Source organism: Pelecanus crispus, chromosome 10 (assembly GCF_030463565.1).
Source record: "Pelecanus crispus isolate bPelCri1 chromosome 10, bPelCri1.pri, whole genome shotgun sequence".
Taxonomy (NCBI): Eukaryota; Metazoa; Chordata; class Aves; order Pelecaniformes; family Pelecanidae; genus Pelecanus; species Pelecanus crispus.
The window spans coordinates 28,456,967-28,475,284 of record NC_134652.1 but is presented as its reverse complement, the minus strand read 5'-3'; the positions used below and the strand labels follow the sequence as shown (position 1 = coordinate 28,475,284).

Sequence of the window (18,318 nt, the reverse complement as noted above, 5' to 3'; positions counted from 1 at the left end):
GATCCCTCTGATAACACTTCCAACTGAGATACCAGCTCTGGTGGCTTATTTGCTATGAACAGCAAAAATTGAACTAAAGCCACTGAGCTATTTCGTAAAAGCAACTGAATTGGATGATACTGAGCTCTGAAATAATAGAATAGCTTTGGAGCTTGTACTGAGAGCCTGCAGTTCGTCAGCGGAAGTACAGCAGCTTTAAATGTTCAAGTCAAGAAGGGAGTTTGACAAACTGAAGTAGCTGCATCATTTGCTCTTTAGCAGCTTCACAAGCAGAAGTTTAATCTCAGAGGAATAGAAGTCATTACCCATGTAAGAGTATTTCTCAAAGAAGTCAGGACTTTGATCTATCGTGTAAATACTGCAGAGCCTTACTAATTCTCATTTGGTTAATCTGCAAACTGGATGAGTCTCACAGAAAACAGCTGGTCTTACCTTGCTTCTCAGGAAAGAATAGCAGGGAGCTGGAATAAGGTCTTGTATTACTGAGTACTTGCTATATTTGCAAAGTAAACCTCAGTATGCTTACTGTCAAAACCAAATAAACAAACCACAGTAGTAATACTACTACTATTTTGCTTTAGAGTACTGTAATCAGAAGACATTACCTAACTCTAAAGACTAAGTTTCAGCGCACGTATTGATGGAGAATGAGAATGCAAGGCAGTACGCTCAGGGAGTCACAGCCACGCAGCAGCGTGCCCTTCTCTGGGGCAAGAATTGTGCCACATGCCAAGGGACAGACCTGTAAAGACACTCAGGATAACCTGGTGCTCTGCACTCATATGCCTACTGCAGGGGAAATAGGAGAGCGTGGTTTTCACCTGCCATTGATGAGCCAGGGCTCTGAGAAGCAGTGACTATCTCTGCTACAGTATCCACAGGGGAAGGCAAGGAAATAATAGCCTAAGCAGCAATCGTTACACAAACCCTAAACCCCACTTTACGTGACTACCCTGTCCGCTCCTGATCATGGGCTAGAAAGATGATGAGGAATAGGTGGCTCTGCTCTCATGCTCTGACTGCACTTCACTCCTACTAAACAAGTGAAAAATTTGTGATTCAGTGCTCTTGGCTTTGTTATAGTAATAAATCATCTGTTTGAAAACCTAAAAAGTTTTATCATCTGTCATCAGTTTCGTAGTCATTGGAGCAAATTAACCGTATTTTGCATGGAATCTGTATTTTTCTTCAAACGCCTGCAAAAAGCACATATATCACCTTGCAATCAATTTGGGGATTCTGATGGTGTGAACAGTTGGTCTTTTCCCAGAGCTGAACTGAGTCATATTATATTACTTGCAAAAGAAACAGTCTCTGGTTTCATATTTTCAGAATTGTCACTATCATTGAGTTATTCACAATGTACCAGTCATTTGAAAAACATATCTCCGGTAGTTAGTTCCCTGTTTCTAAATCTGGCAGCACATGGCTAGATGAACTCAAAAGTAATTTTCTAATGCAAAGCTCTTTGCAAAGCAGTTAAAAATCTCTTTAAAAGTCATCCACTTTCTGGGTGGCCTACCAAATGTCACCCACCTGGCAACAAGTTAAATTTAGTGGCTCAAGTAGCAGGGTTAACGGGCCAGGTTCTCTACTTTGTAACTTCTGTATTACTAGGAGCCTTCACCTGAGTGAGGGGGGAACAGAAGGAAAATGGACAGAAAAATGAGGAAAGATGTATATTGTGGCAGCCATGAATATATAAGGTAACATACAACGTTTGTTGATTCAGGGAGGGCTGCGTGGCAATAAATGTGACAAACACCAACTTCCTTTCTAAAATATATTTTCCTCTGAACGGATGAATCTTAAATGAAAAGACTGATGCAGAATTTCAGAACTGCAGCCATATAATTTGCTTTCCTTATGCATCTCTCTGAGAAGATGCACTGACATACCTGAATCACAAAGCTGACCGAACCACTGACTTCTAGAGTGACCACCTGGGTGCACAAAGCTGTAAAACTAACCTTGGTTACCATATTCAGTGGAGTTGTTGCCTCCTGGAGGAGGTGGTAGGGATGGGTAAGGTGATGGGCCAGGACCCAAAGCTGCAATCATCTCCATCACATTTGGCATGATCATCTGGCTTGGACTCATGGTCTTAAATCTTTTTGAGGGAATGCCATCTGGGTCATCTTTGATGTGAATATCTGACTTTATAGGGACCGGCCTCCAACTGCAAGTTGGATCAATGGTAACTTCTTCAAACTCCGAGCTGTAAAATAATGTGAAAATTTTAGCACATTAATTGATTTTTTCTTCTTTAAATCAATTCTGCTGAAGTTTCTGTAAGAATCTGCATGGTAACAAATGTTCTGAAATGCTCTAGTATAATACAACCTCAAGATCTTTCACTCTTCAAGTGTGTGCTGACAGCAAGTCGTCAGAGCACATTTCTGTGTTTATCCACACAATGAAATCCAAACATATCTATGCGGTCTGCCACACGTGAATCAGAGGGACTACTTGTAAATACGAGAAAGCATTTAATCCTCCATTCTTACTCTTCCCTCTGCTTCATTGGTGAGGCTGCCATCAAGAGATAACCCAAACAAGATCTATTAAGTAGATGGAAACTGATTCACTGTATCACTAGCTCCACCAAAGAGCCATGAAATAGAGTATTCAAGTTCAATCACTAAGACCTACTTTGGTGTGACTATCTCAGTACTCGTTAACGTATCTCCTATTTGCTTAGTCTTGGATATCAGAAATGAGTAAGTTCACTTACTTTTGTATAGCGTTCAGAATACCCCACATATACTGGTCAACCTCCAAGCCCTCCAGCAGAGCAGTTTTACTAGAAAGGAAAAAAAACCCCAAACCTCATGTTAGAATATCACTACGCATGTGTAGAAGAGGGATTGAAGAAGGATAGGTTAGTGATGAAATCAGCAGACTGGGATCCACCAACTTACTACCTGTAGCACATAATTTAGGAATGATTTGGGGCAAACAGTTTTAGTTCTATATCTGCATTGTGAGAGTAATAGTATTCTATGTCAAATAGGTGAGATAAGGATACATCTACTTGTGTGTGTCCACAAGCTGTTCACATCCTTTAAATAATTTTTTTTAGTGAAATATATTGTGAATTTAAAGGCTTTTCAAACATAGCAGATCTCTCCTGCGAACATCGGCTAGAACTATTTTTTTTTTTCAAATGGGATTTTTTTTTTTTTTGAGCTACACAGTAACATGGCTTCAAAGTAACTACGTGTTACAGCTATTTTACTTAAGATCAGCACAGATGGGGACAGAACAAAACAAAACCAGAAATGATTTAGTTATGTAGGCACTTAGATCTGAATGCAGGTGCTCATACTCAGAGAAACAGGTCAAAAATTTTGGTCTGGATGTATGACTACATAAATTAAGAAGCAAGACATCCAATTCTTGTGATATATTTAGCCTAACTTAGAAGATTCAGGTAGTTCAGAGAAAGCACCTGCACTTCAGGGTACGTATCAACCCTGGGTAGTCATCGGAACAAGTTCGTCTCAAGCCTGCAATGTCCACAGAAGCAGACAGAATGGACAATCTCCACTCCTGCTTATACCTAACAGCTGGGGCAGCAGGGATTGAACTGGAGACTTGCAGAGATAAAGTACATGCTGCTACAGGTACAGCTGCTTGAGCTGAAGAGCCCTGGCTCCTCAGCTGAGGCTGGATCAAACTTGTAACCCCGTGGACTGAGCACAGTAGGTTACAGACACTGAAGTGGCCTGCAAACGTTCTGCGATTCTTTCTGCCCAGTCAGAATGGGCAGTCTGTAACAACTTCAAAGCTTTTTGTTCCATTTCTTCTGCAGTATACTAGCTCTCTGGTCAAAACATAAGGTTGAAAGTATGCCAAGGTATCCCTCTTTGCCTTTAAGCAATCACTCCAAACTTCTGCTCCTCGGAGATCTTTTACCTTTCTTAAAATCAGCCTTATTCTGGACTAGAATCCTTTGTGCTTTCTGCTCTCACTTTAATTTGCACTTGATGTTGACTTTGACCTTGGAGGATCCAACTTCATTTCCTACCTAATTACCGGGAAATGTTGCAGTCTCCAAAATTCCCCCTCTCCTTGAACGCTGCCATTAACTGCATATCTATGTGACTCAAAGCACGGTACCTGAGGTGGTTATTTGACATCCTTACTTAACGTTCAGCTGGATGCTGAACACTTCAGTATCTACATATTTGAAATTCAGGAATTTGGGCATTACGGCATTAAAATTATACAAAAATAACTCTAGAATAGACTATCTGTTCTTTTGCCATGGCATGTTGTTGTCTGGTAGTGGCTTATACTTTGTAATCTAGGGGAAGGCAAACTCCCAGTTCATTTGTTTATGTAGATATCTGTCTTATCAATGTAAATATTTGAGCTTCTTTTGAACTCTGCACAATCCATGTGTAATGAGCCTGTAATGAGAGCTCACAGATTATGTATTTTGTGAGAAAATCTCTCGTTATCTGTTTTTAAATTTCTAATAATCCAGGGTGTTCATCAATTTATGAAATATTGCAAGAATTCTCATTGGACTTTATGCTATTAGGTAAATGTAGTATATACACCTTATTTTCTAGCACTTCCTTTTTCTCCCCTCTGTGACCTTAAATATGATCTGAATTTGGTCAAATCGTGTACAACTGCATTTCATGTAGCATGGTTGCACTTACTTGCATACTGGACACCTCCAAGTTCCTCTTTCACAGTTCAGTTGCAAGTAAGATTCCAGATCAAAGCACTAGGTATCAGAAAGAAACAAAGGGGTGGGGGGAGAGGAAATCAAGGGAAAATATTGTATTAACTGAATCAATTGGACAAAAGTAAAACTGCCCTTAAAAAAGTCTACTAGCACTGAAAACTAAACCAAATAGTTTACTTTCTCCCTCTACACTAAACATATAGATAGTTAATTATTTTGGTCGATAGACACAAAGAAATCCCATTTCATTAGGCTCTCATACGATAACCTAGGTAACGATACTGTAACAACACATGGCTGAGGGAATACTGCCAGGCCACTGGCATCTACTCACTTGTACATGCTTGCAGTCGTGACCCCTTGCTGGGAGCTGAATCCGCCGGAATGTGATTGGACATTTCAGAGACACTTTAATAGCAGTTTGCTCTACTCCATCTTCCCCGTTTAGTGTCGCGTTGCCAGAGGAAGCTGCTACGCTACTGAAGTTCCTCTTTACTGTTCAGGAAGAAGGTATGTTTATGCGTGAGAAAACACAAGCGTACTGTAAATTCTAACGTAGAAATCTGAAAGAGCAACACTTCAACCTTTAAGGGCCAATTTAATGGACAATTTATTCACATAGGTGTACTCCGTGTAATTTAGAACATTCTCCTGAACAGGCAAACCATCACACACACATGTATCAGCTATACCCTCAACCAGATCAAGTGCCACGCAAGCACTTAAAGCAGCCCTAAATAAGTAAAGAATAATCTTTCTACATGGGGCTTTTAGGTAAGTTAACAACAAATATAGGGGAAAAGCCAGAGATTCTCCTGGAATGGTAGAGTCCTTGTTGGGAACTAAGCTTGTGTCCTCGGTACTTTGTTACCCTCACCATTTGAGGATACCAAGGATTTAATCTATGCACATGATATGCTGGAAATTCCTGACAAGTACAGCTTAAGGTTTTCAATAAGCAAGTAAATCTTGTGTAGAAATAGCTTATCATAACCGGACATAGGCATTCTGGAAAGCCATCACCCACACAAAATGAAAACTCACTCTTAGTAATACAATGTTCTGCTGGGAGGAGGCGTTTCTTTAGTAGACCTTGAAGTACAGAGCGAACCGATGGCCGGTGTACTAACTGCAACACGAACAAGTGTGACTGAAAGAAAACGCATTTTGTTACCAAGAGGACCAAACACATGCGGCAAACACACTGCTGAACAGAGCTGCATTCTCCTCTTGGACGCGTGGCTTCCATAAGCGCCTGATGCTTGAATACGAAAGCTGGTTCTGCTCTGCTGCGCACATGTGCTCCCCTAGGGATGTTCCGCATGCTGCGCAGTATGTTGTTCCACGCACTGGGAGCATAACGTATACAAGGGCTTTAAAAAAAGATTTTCTGCATTTTCTCCCTCCTTAATATTCAGAATACATAGGGCTGACATATTCATCTCTGACATCAGGGTTTATTTTTAAAACCCTGGATTCTTTGACACAGTCGAGCCTACCTGCCTGCCCTCAGACTATGTTGGAAGTTGCAAAAACGATTTGCTACCGATGGGTCTGGAACCAACTGAATCTTCTTCCCCAGCACAGAGCTCGTTGTGGATTCACAAGATGCTGCCCCTGCTCTTAGCCACCAGATAAATGACATTATGTGGAGAAACATCAGTGTGAAGTAAAGCAAAATGGGTGGATGGCTTCTTGTCAAAGTGCCTCACACTGCGACCTTGGGAGAGGTAGCAGCTTGCTTTCTTGTCAGTGACAACAGAACAGTCAAAAGCTCAGACTGTATGCGTGCAACAGTCTGCATTAATACAGCACTCGTCCCTGAGAGTGAGTAAACTATGGAAAAGGAGAAAGGGGAAAGCTGCATGGTCTAGACTGCATCATGGAATATGAGTTTTTCATCTGAAAAGCTGTTTGAAAAATCACCACCACCCCCCATGATTATGGTGTTGATGTTCTCATGTCAAACCAAACACAGTTTAATACCCTACGTAAACGAAATTAGTACCAGACAACAGTCTGCATCACAACGATCTACTTCTACATGAATACACTTGAGCCGCCTTGTTACACAGGCACACGCTAAAGAGGTAGGTGGTCAAACTCCCTTCCTCCCCTAGACCACAAGCCTTTTCAGAGACATCAGAAGGACTCCACTACATTCTGCAATAATTCAGCAGCAAACATTTCCATATTAGCACTCTGACTGTGTCAACACCATCAAACAAGCACCTTACCAGAAAAACGCATGGAAAAAAATGAGAGTAAGGCTCTTTCAGCTACGGCAACCTTTGCAAACTGTACCTAAATAGCAAACTCAGCATCAGCAGCTGCAGCCGTGAGCTCTGTGTACTTACACAACAACATGCTGTGACTGTAATTTGAATCGTGTTTCTTCCTGGCTGGCAGACGTGCTTTAGGTGCAGAGGTTTATGAGATGTCTTGTTGTCGCCACGTTCAATGGTAAGTGGGGTTGCATTAACGCTGACCTGGACTGAAGCTGGCCAGTTTGTGTTCATTTGTCTGTCTTCATGGTGATAGCACTTGAACTGTAATTCCAAGTCAGACCTGTACAACAACCAATAAATCTTCCTTTAACTCTGCTTTCACATTGCAGAGGGAGATCGTTTTGATGCTAGGAACGCTTTTTCTTTATCAATCAGATTATTTTTCTAGAATTATTGCCAGCAAAAGATAAAACATGCTTTCTTCATAAAAGCCCTTAACAGAAGCAAGTCATGATGAAATAATGATGCAAGCATGCCACAAAGTTGTTGTTAATATTTTACACTTGTAAAGGACTTTGCAAGGGAACGTCTCAAACATTTGCAAAACTAGACCACAGAATGATCCTGCAGAAAGAAAAATGTTAACATCAGGTAGGTCCTTCCTGTCTGTTAAGAGTTAAGAACAAGAGAGTGATACGCTGCAGTGGGTTGTGCTGGAAGACTGTGATTCTTCACTGCTTCAGAGCATTTAAAAGAGCATTTGAATGAACACTTGTCAGACAAAATACAGGTAACAGCTAATCCTGCCTTGGAACAGGTAAATCAACTAAGGTAAAATGACCCCTGTATCTCACCCCCTGTGTTTCTCTGATTCCAAATTAACATGGCAGCTGTGGATTAGATCTACCCAATTTAGACCTTCTTTCAGAGCATGAATTCCTCCCACCGCTCCAACAATAACTTCCACACACTATTTAGCTCCTCAAAAATTAGTTTTATAACACCTCCTAAAAAGGAAGAGGCTAAGATTAATCATAAATTAAGCGGGTAGACTGTGACTTCAGTTTCATACATGGATGTTAACCTTGTGTTAGAAATGAGTAATTTGAAGAAGAAATTTAAAAGAACATGAAGAACTGAACTGAAATGTCAGGATTCTGCTGTTCATGACAGCAGAAGACAGCTGAATGTCTATCTTCTATACTTGAAAATCTAGGTGCTCGTTTCTTCATCTTGCCTGAAGGAAGGTATCTTTGCAAGATCCATGAGAAACAGCTCATTCAGGAGATCACCACCTTAACTGCCATTTTCCTTATCCAAAACCAGAGATTTCAATTCTGACTTATTCTAGATTTCAAAACATCAAGATTTAGCACTTTAAAAAAACCCCATGTTTTTATCCAAACAAAGGCATAAAATACAAATTACCTGACCTTTCAATATAATCCAACTATATTAAGTCTTTCCAGGCTTTTTGTCAATATTTTATTAACAATTTTTTGAAAGCTCTCTCTGCAAGATCCACTGGAGATTCTCGCCTCACGAGAACACACTGCAGTCATCCAAACCCGGAGGGAAGCAAGGCTTGGTACCTCTGACATAAAACTCAAGCAGATTAAGTGTGTTCCTGAGGACTCTGAGCAGGCCTGCTGAACGTCACAGAGAGCGCGGTGACAGAGCTCAAGAGACCCTCATGTTCTTAGCATGCAGTGTCTCCACTGTGGGATGCTATTAATAACCGAGCAGTGCTAAGACTGAATGAGCTTCAAGACATTTTCCTTGCCTTCAACCTTTCTGTTTCTCGTAACCATGAAAAGTTCCCAGCAGGGAGAAAAATAGTTGCATTGCTACTCATTATGTGTGTACATGTGAGAGGTTTTGCCGAATATTTTAACTGGCAGACAAATATTAAGAATTGGCTCGATTCCACCATTCTCTATAAAACCAAAATCCATCCACACATGTGACTAATTCATTTTTCTGGAATCCATCCAGCCTGAGTTAAATGTGAAATGACTTCATTACAGGACCATCCGTTCTCCCCGCTATTAACAAGCTTTTCAAAACAGCAGACCTGAGCACAGTTTACCTATGAGTCTTCATTAAAATAAGTTTAAATAAAGGCTATGTGTTCGGTGAGCTAAGGAAGAAAGAAAGAACAGATATTAAGAAACAGCCTCATGCCTCAGTGCAGCACTATAAATCTACTGAATGAGCCAGCACAATCCCCAGTAGTGATTACTTATTAATAAGAACTGGCAAATAGCTGCCAAAACTCCCTCTGCTGCGAGTACTCCACGATAATGAAATGCAAGTAAGCAATAACTGACCTCAAAGTTAGGTGTTAATTATTGGATGTGGTCTGCCTGCAATCTCCCTCCCTTCCAACCCCCAGGCCACCTCAGGGTAGGGGGGCACCGTGGCAGCAAGGACTCCTGCATCCCACATCAAGCCTCAGCTTTAGAGCCAGAGCTCACCCCTGGGGCAGGGAACTGAGCGTGCCTCTCTGCGCACCTCACGCCCTCCACACCATGAAAATAGAAGTCTCAAGTGGATTCCAGTGAACGGGAAGATCCTCACAGGGAAAAAAGCTGAAGCTACAAGTTATCACTCCTGTTAAGGTCAGGGGCTATGTGGTCCAGGCTCAGGAAGAAACTGAAAGTGAGGCAGGCGTAACAGAAAATGTGCTTAAGACGCTGCATTTTACCATCTCAGCTGCTACACCTGTGAAACAACCTCCACACAAGATCCTGAGCAACTAACCAGCCTCCACAGTGCACAGAGACAGGCTCAAACAATGTATCAGCAGCCAGGATAAACACTGAGATGCTTTCTGAGAAAAAGAGAACGAGGAGCAAAAAAAATTTAAGGCTATGATTGTCATGTGATCCAAAGCCCTTCTACAAGCATTATGGAATCAGGACATAACCTGGGATCACTTATGCAGATTTACATTAAATGCAGGAAAGTACCACCTAGGAAAACTATTCCTCTGTGCTGGAAAGTAGTACTCACCCGAAGTGAAAACCAGAAGCCTTTGTACATGGAAAACTACGCTCCAGTATTTCTGACCTGTCCTTACTTACGGAGTCATAGGAGAGGGGGAATTTAGGAATTTAGTTGCTGAAGTTTGGAGGATTTAAGCACTTGTCTTTCCAAATGATTTTACCAAGCCTCTAAATCAGATCCTTCATCAGTGTGTTATTTTTCATTATCAGGTACTCTGCACCATTTAATTTAAGCATAAACTGGAACAGCCCTGCAGAGTTACTCCTGCAACTAACATTTCACAGGCCACAAAGCACCTAAGGACTTCAGAGTGCCCCAGATGGAAGTTTGTACTGGTGTCAGTCATGCACGTCCCACACCCATTCCACCCAGAGCAGAAAGGATGGAACAGTTGCAGTGATTTTCCGAACACTGCATGCCAAGTAGTATCAGCAGGGAGATGCAACACAGATGAGGAAGCATTTTAGAACCTGTCTCTGGAAAGTGACAGGTGAGAGTGTCTGTGAGTTTAAAGGGCACTTTTCCTATCTAGGCCACAATTTTTAAAGTGAAATTCATGGCAAACCTAAAGTTCATGTGGCCTGCCACTCCTCCATCACTGGGTGCAAGACGTCCTCGCAGCAAGGCTGAGCTTACCTCCACATCAGTGTCTGATGAACAGTTGGCCGTAAGTGAAAGACATGGTTACTGACTGCCAGGTTGTGTTCCAGCCGGAAGGGCTCCAGCACAACACCATCTCTCACGGGGAACGTCAGACGCAGCTCATCATTGTGGTTGGCTGGGATCGAAGAGGGAGAGAAAGCGTGAACTTTCCCTTTAGCATCTGCAGTGCAATAATAATGTGTATATTTATACAGAATAGTAACAAATGGCACAGTGATCTGCTACTGGGTCTAACTTAGCAGGTTCATACACACAAAAAAGAAAATCACAAGTAAGTACAACATCTAACTGATACAAGTGACAGGGCTCAAACTGACAGCGACAGGAAACCAAAGTCTTATATTCTCCCACACTTAACATTAGGACCTTAGCTTTCCGGCCACAAACAGAAGCCACGCATGGCAAGAATTCCTGATTTTTATTACTGGATTGGTTCTGCATCCAGGCTTACGCTGTTGGCAGAAGACTGACAACAAATCTCTTTAATCACGGCAAACTGTGATAATGCTTATTTTCCCTGCTTTGAACTGGGCTCAACATTACCCAATTAGTTCCAACAGTTTCATCAGCTGAAACTAACCAATGACCAAAGACAGTACTATTCAATTACTATCTGATCTCAAAAACGAGGTTTCATGGTAACTTACAGCTAATCTATGAAGTCTAAATGTCTCTAAATGCTCTGCTCTTGCCCAAGTGTAATACCGCAGGCCACCTTCTACTTCATTTTTCAGCTATCCTGAACTCCAAACACCAGTTGCAAAGTGCTAATGCAGCAGAAGTTATTTTACAGAAAACATTAAAGTACTCCCAGTTCCCTAGTAAATGATATCTCCTATTGTTCATCAGTCACTTCAAAACCTCAAATATCTTGTGCTAGTATACAGCCAGAGAGATCTTGTTATTCCTGCCCTGTTCCCAGCCAAATGTAGTTGTGACATTGAGTGGCTTTGAAAGGAACATGTATCAATTTTTGGCATACTACTGAACATTCTTAAGAAGCCTGCATGGATCACAATAGGGACACCACTATAAATATTCACATTTTATGCTATTCTGCAGTAATGTTCAATGAATGGCTTCGCCCTTGAACAAAACAGACCACAATGAAAGTTCATACAACAAACAAGCCTACCAAGCACACATAACACAACCCAAAATCAAGTGTTTTGTCCTCAGGAAGCATATCAAAGGAATGCTTCAGGAGTAAAATCCTTAAAAGTTTAACCTGGAAGAACTTTTCTGATACTCTGTTTTAGGAGGGGATAGCGATCTTTCTCTTTCCTGTCCGCTGGCTCTAGTGAGCCTGCACCGTGTATGCCACCTATCACAACTTAGCAGCCCGAGCCTCTCCCGGAGCAGCAGAGACTCTGAATTCCAGACTCTGAAATGCATGTGGCAGAAAACAGAGGAGGGACAATAAATGACTGTGGGGGCATTCTGTTTGCTACTCACTTGGAGGTGGTGGTAAAGCATTGATATTTGGTTTAATGTCAGGTGGGAATGGTGGTTTGACATCCTGGTTAGGTGACAGGTATGGAGGAATATTGCTCCCTGGAGTCATAGGTGGCGTGGGGTTTCCTGGAACAGGTGAATGAGGGTAATTTGCCACAGGTACAGGCCTTGATGGCTAGAAAATAAATAACATCACATTGTTATTGCAGTCTGAAAGTAAGAATAATAAGCCTTGTGAACCGTACTGCTATCAAACACCAAAGACGGTAGGGAGGCCCTTCTGTCTCCAGAAGGAGAAGAAACCACAGGACATCCCACGAGGCCTTCGGGAAGAGGCAGACGAGGAGAGCAAAGCAGGAACTGAAACCAGCAGACCAGCCAGCTTAATTCAAGCAATGACCAGCTACAAGCAACGCTGCCGAGAGGCTTATTGCATTCCTCTGAATACTCTCTTTCCAAAACCAACCAGCCATTCGCTTCATTTTTTCCACACCACCCCAACCCACCCAGCCTTTTCTATCTCTTTGGCTTCCTCCCAAAATAGCCCCAGTGCACAAAAGCCTACATGAAAAACAAAATCCAAAGACATGCAATTAGAATGTCTGTGTCCCTTTTACTTCCACCTATCCTTTCTTCCACCCCTGTCCAACTCATTTTCTCAGAATGAAAGCTCTGTGGGTCAGGGGGATGTCTTATTCTGTGTACCTACAATGTGATTCTGTTCTTAGTTTGCTGCTGAATAAGACAAACTAAGAGAAAAAGGATGGTTAAGTATAAATAGTAGCTATAGTATTAAAACACCATTGGTTTTGTTTCTTGTAATTAAGGGGATGATTGCAGTTAACAGAATAAAGCAATAACGATGATGCGAAGGAAGCTGACATTAAACAAAACTGCAGTTGCATGGCACTTTCTTGTAATAGCTTGTGTACCATAAACACATACACGTGAGAGCGTCAGAAGATGAAAATCTTTACAGACAGCCAAAGTATCAGGACTTCAAATCTGATTCTGTATCTAAATGCTGCACTGTTAGCCTAGGATATGCTAAAGTATATGAGAGGTGCATTCTGAAATCTGAAGCGTTAACATTTCCAGCCTCTTTGGTTTTTTCTTTAACACATGCAGTTACTATCTCCACAATCACTACAATTCAAAGGTTCAGGTGCTGTCTGTGGCAAGCTGGAAATTTTCCCCTAGCCAGGATAATCTCCCTTCTTAACAAGGTCTCTTATCTTCTAACTGGTTCCAGAACGGTTGATATTTGAATACAAGATAGCATTGGAAAGACCACAGATTCCTTGTTAGAACTATCCTGTAAAAAAAAAACAAACCCTTAAAACCCATTTAAAATGAAGACATGTAAAATGTATTAAAAAATCTGTCACTTAAATTCACAGAGATCTTCTGCTGTTATTTAGCATAAGTGACTGCACTGGAATTACAGTAGTTGAGGATCTGTCTCCTCCTTGTGTTCTTCCTGGCAGGGTACTGCAAAAGCTGCCACAACGCACAGGCATTCCTTTGGGTACCACAGAGGACAGCTTGGTTGCACGTAGAACAGATGCTCTATAGTAAAGGGTTTTTTCCCCCCTCTTTTTCCAATGGTGTTTTCTGTGTGAATCACACCGGAACAATTCCGGTTCAAGACCAATGTGCATCTTAGATTCTTTCAGCCTACATTCAAAACCAGAATCAACAGCTAGTGCTTTAAGAGCAGGTCAGACCATCAATGGTCCTCCATATTTTTATACTCACTGGAGTACCTGTGTGCAAAAGATCACTTTTGTGTGTACTTCAAAGACGTCAAATTTCAGCAGGCCCTCAGTACAAACTCAGTTTGATTAATACTAAGTGCTCAAGATGCAGCCATAAACCAGGTTTTAGGCAATGTTTTAACAATTCTAATTCTTGCCCAAAACAAGCAGTACAGAGGGAAAAGAAGGAGAAAAGGGGAGGGAGAGGTCGGAGAATGTCACACAAACTTCAGTTCAAAGATGAATTCTACAGCTGGAACAGCTTCTAAGTTTGGGCTGGCTTAATCCAAGTGACCACTGTAGGTCTGAAATCAGGATGCTGCAATGTGGAACTTGTTTATTACACACTTCCAAAGTTGGATTCTTGCAGGTGAAAACATTACACCTGAATCCCATTAGGTACTTCTTTTTACATGCTATATTTAAAGTGAAACCAACATTTTCTTGTAAAAGTCTCTAATGAGCTGCAGTAACATTCAATTTTCTTTATGAACTGCTCTGAAGTTACAATGCAACTTGGCTGATTGACTTGATTCTGTGATATCCAAAACATTAATAAAAACACTGTGCTTTTTTCTCTCTTTCTTTTAATTATGTAAAAGCAGTATCTATGAAGTCATTAATGTGACTTCATTCATAAATGTCTACCAGAAGGCAACAAGATAATCTGGAAATTCTTACCTTGTAATACTGCCCCATGTTGACTGTTGGAGGAGGGTACTGCCCTGTGTTTTGCTGGCTTGGCATCCTCTGTCCAGGATAGTTGGGAGATGTAAGGGGTCTTGGAGGGTTGGGAGTGGGGTACTGACCAGGCTGGTTTGGAAACTGGCTATTTGGTCCATACTGCTGGTTTCCATAATTTGGCTATTTCATGACAGAGATGAAAGAAGACAAAGATCTGTTTCATGCAAGCAGCCGTCTTGAATTGATTATTAGCATACATTCAATAGTGGAATCAAAAAAACCAAAAAACCCCTCCAGGTGAATACTCGCTCAACTTAGTGCCACTCCTGGTTAAGCCAGGGCCCTAATGGCTGGAGGTGAACACTCACTCAAAAGCCTAAGTCCCGCAAACCGAAGTGGGATGAGAATAACCCTGTACCTTAACACACACATACGCTCAGCCTTGCAGTGCTGCCAAAGGGCACCACGTTTGAAGAAACCAGAATTACAACCAGATGCTACGTTCACAAAATCTCTGGTTTTGCAAGTGCTACCAGCTCCATCCCTGGGGCTCCTTCTCCAGATAGAGAATGAAAGCATAGAAAGAAAAAGTAACAAAAAAAAAAAAGATCCTGGAATGGGCTGAGAGTAGAAGCTGTGTTGTCCATGCCTGTCTTCTCAACACAACTGCTATGCTGGCCCTGTGCTAAGAGTGTTTAGCAATACCCTAACAACTACATAGAAACTATTACTAGTCATAATCACCTTGCTAGTGCTAGCTAGTACTGTGCTGCAGTTTTGGAATCAAAGTCATGAAAACCGGAACTTTAAAGGTAATAAAATGTCAAATTGAAAAATTAACTCATTAATAAGAAGTTTCCATAAATGAAGCTTTCAAAAACCAACAAGCAAATAGCATCTACAGGATCTGCAGAATTCCAGACCAGCAAGCACATAGCGTTTGGGGCACTGTTCAGCATGGACTTCTTGGGAACACAATCATATTCACTTACAACAATGAAAAACCTGCTTCTGAAGCAGCAAAAAGGGATTCACAGTCCTCCTCAAAATATGAAATCTGAAGATAAAAATTAACTGAACAAGCCACATGCTGTGTTTTCTTAACTTAATTGTAGAATAAGTGGCAGTAATTACAGAGTGAAAAGCCTTCCCAGAGAAGCAACTCCTGCAAAAGCACGTAACTTTTTTTGTTTGATTTTTTTTTTTTTAACTTAAAAAAAATAGTTGCAGATCAGGAAAGAAATCCACTCCTGTGAAGGAAGTCTGCTTACAGTCTATGAATTCACCATCTAGCATGAAAATCTCAAAGTGACATTTTGAGGGCTCAGCTGGTTTTGGGCCCTTCTTGGTTTTAATGACTGTCATCTTGACTAACATAGCAAGGGCCAGCCTGAATACTTTAGCAGCTAAAAAGGAAGAGCTGCTGCCACTCATATTTTAATAGCAGTATTCCTACCAAGGCTAGAACAAAGACGTACCTATCATATGGGGATGCAGACCACACATTACCCGGCATGTTGCAACTTTCAGTCAAAATAATAGTGTACGCAAAATATAGTTTATTTTATTACCTCTCCCGGGTACGGTCTCTTTATGCCCTGTATAGGCAAAGACTGGGGGCGTGGGCCTGGGTAGGCTTGCTGAGGCATCCTCTGCCCATGGGTGCTGAAGGGACTCATTCCAGGAGGCCGAGGCTGGTTCATGCCCATGGGTGGCCCACTCATGCTGGAAGGCGTCATTCCTGCTCCCATGCTTGCTGGGTTCATGTTGCCTGGCATAGAAGCAGGGCCACGGGGACCAGGCTGGTTCATAAACTGGTTGTTGTAAGCCTGAGTTGGACCCATCTGGAAAGAGGAACAAACCTTCAACGGAAGAAGAAGAAAAAAAAAAAAAAGAATAAAATGCGACATGCATTTAAAATGGGAGGAGGGAGCTGAACATGCTTTTAGGGGAGGGAAGAAGGGGGGGATTTATGTCGCATTTTCTTTCAATGTTCTCCAACATTTGATGGGCGGTGATGTTATTTATAATAAAAATTCAATTGGAATCGTAGAGGGCATAAGAGAGAAAGACAGACATAAGTCTAAGGTGAGCAATTAAATTGTTTAAATTGGCTAGTCTATTACTGTAAGGTAACAGGTTAGAAAGTTGGCTGTGTAAATACAGTACAACACCACAATTTCTAAGACATTGTGCTTCTTTACATCACCTGGCATATGGGCCCATATACTTCAAAACTCAGAGAGGTAAAAAAGCTAAGGAGGCAAAAACCTGAACTGATCAAACCCTTGTTTATTTTAAAAAAAAATTATTGCATGAAGTCATGACATGCTGGAGGCTATGGATCACCAGAAATGCATGTCTTGCATAGCTATTCTCATAGACAACGTTATTAAAAAGCAAATCTCTTTTCTACTGTTGTTTCCTTGTTTGAAGGGAAAAAACCCAACCAACCAACTGTAGTTGGCAAAGTAAATAATTACCCAAGCAGTACAAAACCTGTTCCAAGATTCTGGAACATTTCACCGGGTACTCAAATTTAGAGGTTCACAGGGCTGGCAAAGGCAGCAATATTATATCACCTCAGATGCAGCTGTAACATTGGGTAATCTTCAATTCTTTTAAGGGGCAATATCCAAACTACAAAATACACTTAGGCAAGTTTCATCGGGAAAAACACAGGAGACTGACTCATACCTACATACACACATTCCAGCATTTTCTCATAAGCATTTATAACCATGCTCATGCACAAAAAAAAATTAATAAAGTAGGCACCCTAATAAACAGGGGAGTAAGAAAGACAGCCCAATTCCCTGTAATGGTCCAGATCAGGCAGGTATGAAGACATAAGGGTTACTCTCTTACCGGTCCGTACTGGTTCATGTCCTTATTCTGTGTTTCCTGAAGCGCTGCCACAGTGGCTGTAGCTGTAGCCGTTGCTGTGGCAGCTGCAGCCGCAACTGCAGCAGCAGCGGCAGCTGCAGCTGGCTGGGTGAAATCAGCGGGCGGCCTCGTGTGCGGGGGGATCCCCATTCCTGCAGGGGTATTTGGGCCTCCAGGGTAACTAACAGGGAAGAAAGAAAGAAAGAGAGAGAAACAGAATTAAGACATGCCTGGTGGATTTTGGTTTGCAAGTTGGTGTGATCCTCATCTGGAACTGTTCCAACACCACGTATCGATGCCTGATGAAAGCCAGCAGGATGGGGAATGAGGTGTGTACGCGAGACACAAGTATCGCTCAGGCGCACCAGGCATAGGGCTGCCGCCGGGATTGCAAGGCACCACCGCCAGTTGTTTTGGGGGCAGTGAACTGCTTTGCAGCTCTGTAGCTTACTGCAAAGTTGAATGGAAATCCTGAAAGTTGATGCATGCTCCATTTCCCAGTAGTGTAGGGGCAGACTGCACAGCAGCATGAAGAGAGAGCTTCCTCCACTACAGCACGTTCATCTGCCTCGGTGATGAACTATGCCAAGTGTTCCCGACATTGTAAAAGAATTCCTCCCCGAACCTCAGCAGAAAGGCCAGGAGAGACCCAATGCAATCGGTTCTATTGGATCCCACACAACGTATTTTGCAGTTCCTACCTGGCTCTGCCATTGATCGTAAGATAAATTAAGCTAAACCATGCCTTTCCCACTCCAAGACATCAACTATCTTTACAAATATGGGCCAGGATACTGTGCCCATTTTAGAGATGTTAATACTAAGCTAAAGAAACATTCTGACTTGAGTTCAAGGTCACTCAGTAGATGAGTGGCAGAGATGAAAGGAGAGGTACGTTCCCTGAGGCTCAGGCTTATATTCTTCACGGTAGACT

The 18,318-nt window shown here is 41.9% G+C and overlaps 1 protein-coding gene across 1 annotated transcript in view; it reads right to left on the bottom strand.

Moving 5' to 3' along the window:
• ZMIZ1 (zinc finger MIZ-type containing 1) overlaps window positions 1-18,318 on the bottom strand; it is a 157,454-nt gene that overhangs the window by 10,641 nt on the left and 128,495 nt on the right. The window contains exons 7-17 of the mRNA XM_075717924.1: window positions 17,367-17,565; window positions 16,070-16,342; window positions 14,496-14,678; window positions 12,058-12,232; window positions 10,576-10,717; window positions 7,060-7,270; window positions 5,747-5,852; window positions 5,037-5,197; window positions 4,674-4,741; window positions 2,735-2,803; window positions 1,971-2,218 (exon numbers count right to left, since the gene is read on the bottom strand). Coding sequence (XP_075574039.1) covers window positions 1,971-2,218; window positions 2,735-2,803; window positions 4,674-4,741; window positions 5,037-5,197; window positions 5,747-5,852; window positions 7,060-7,270; window positions 10,576-10,717; window positions 12,058-12,232; window positions 14,496-14,678; window positions 16,070-16,342; window positions 17,367-17,565 — 1,835 coding nt within the window. The remainder of the gene's footprint in view (window positions 1-1,970; window positions 2,219-2,734; window positions 2,804-4,673; window positions 4,742-5,036; window positions 5,198-5,746; window positions 5,853-7,059; window positions 7,271-10,575; window positions 10,718-12,057; window positions 12,233-14,495; window positions 14,679-16,069; window positions 16,343-17,366; window positions 17,566-18,318) is intronic.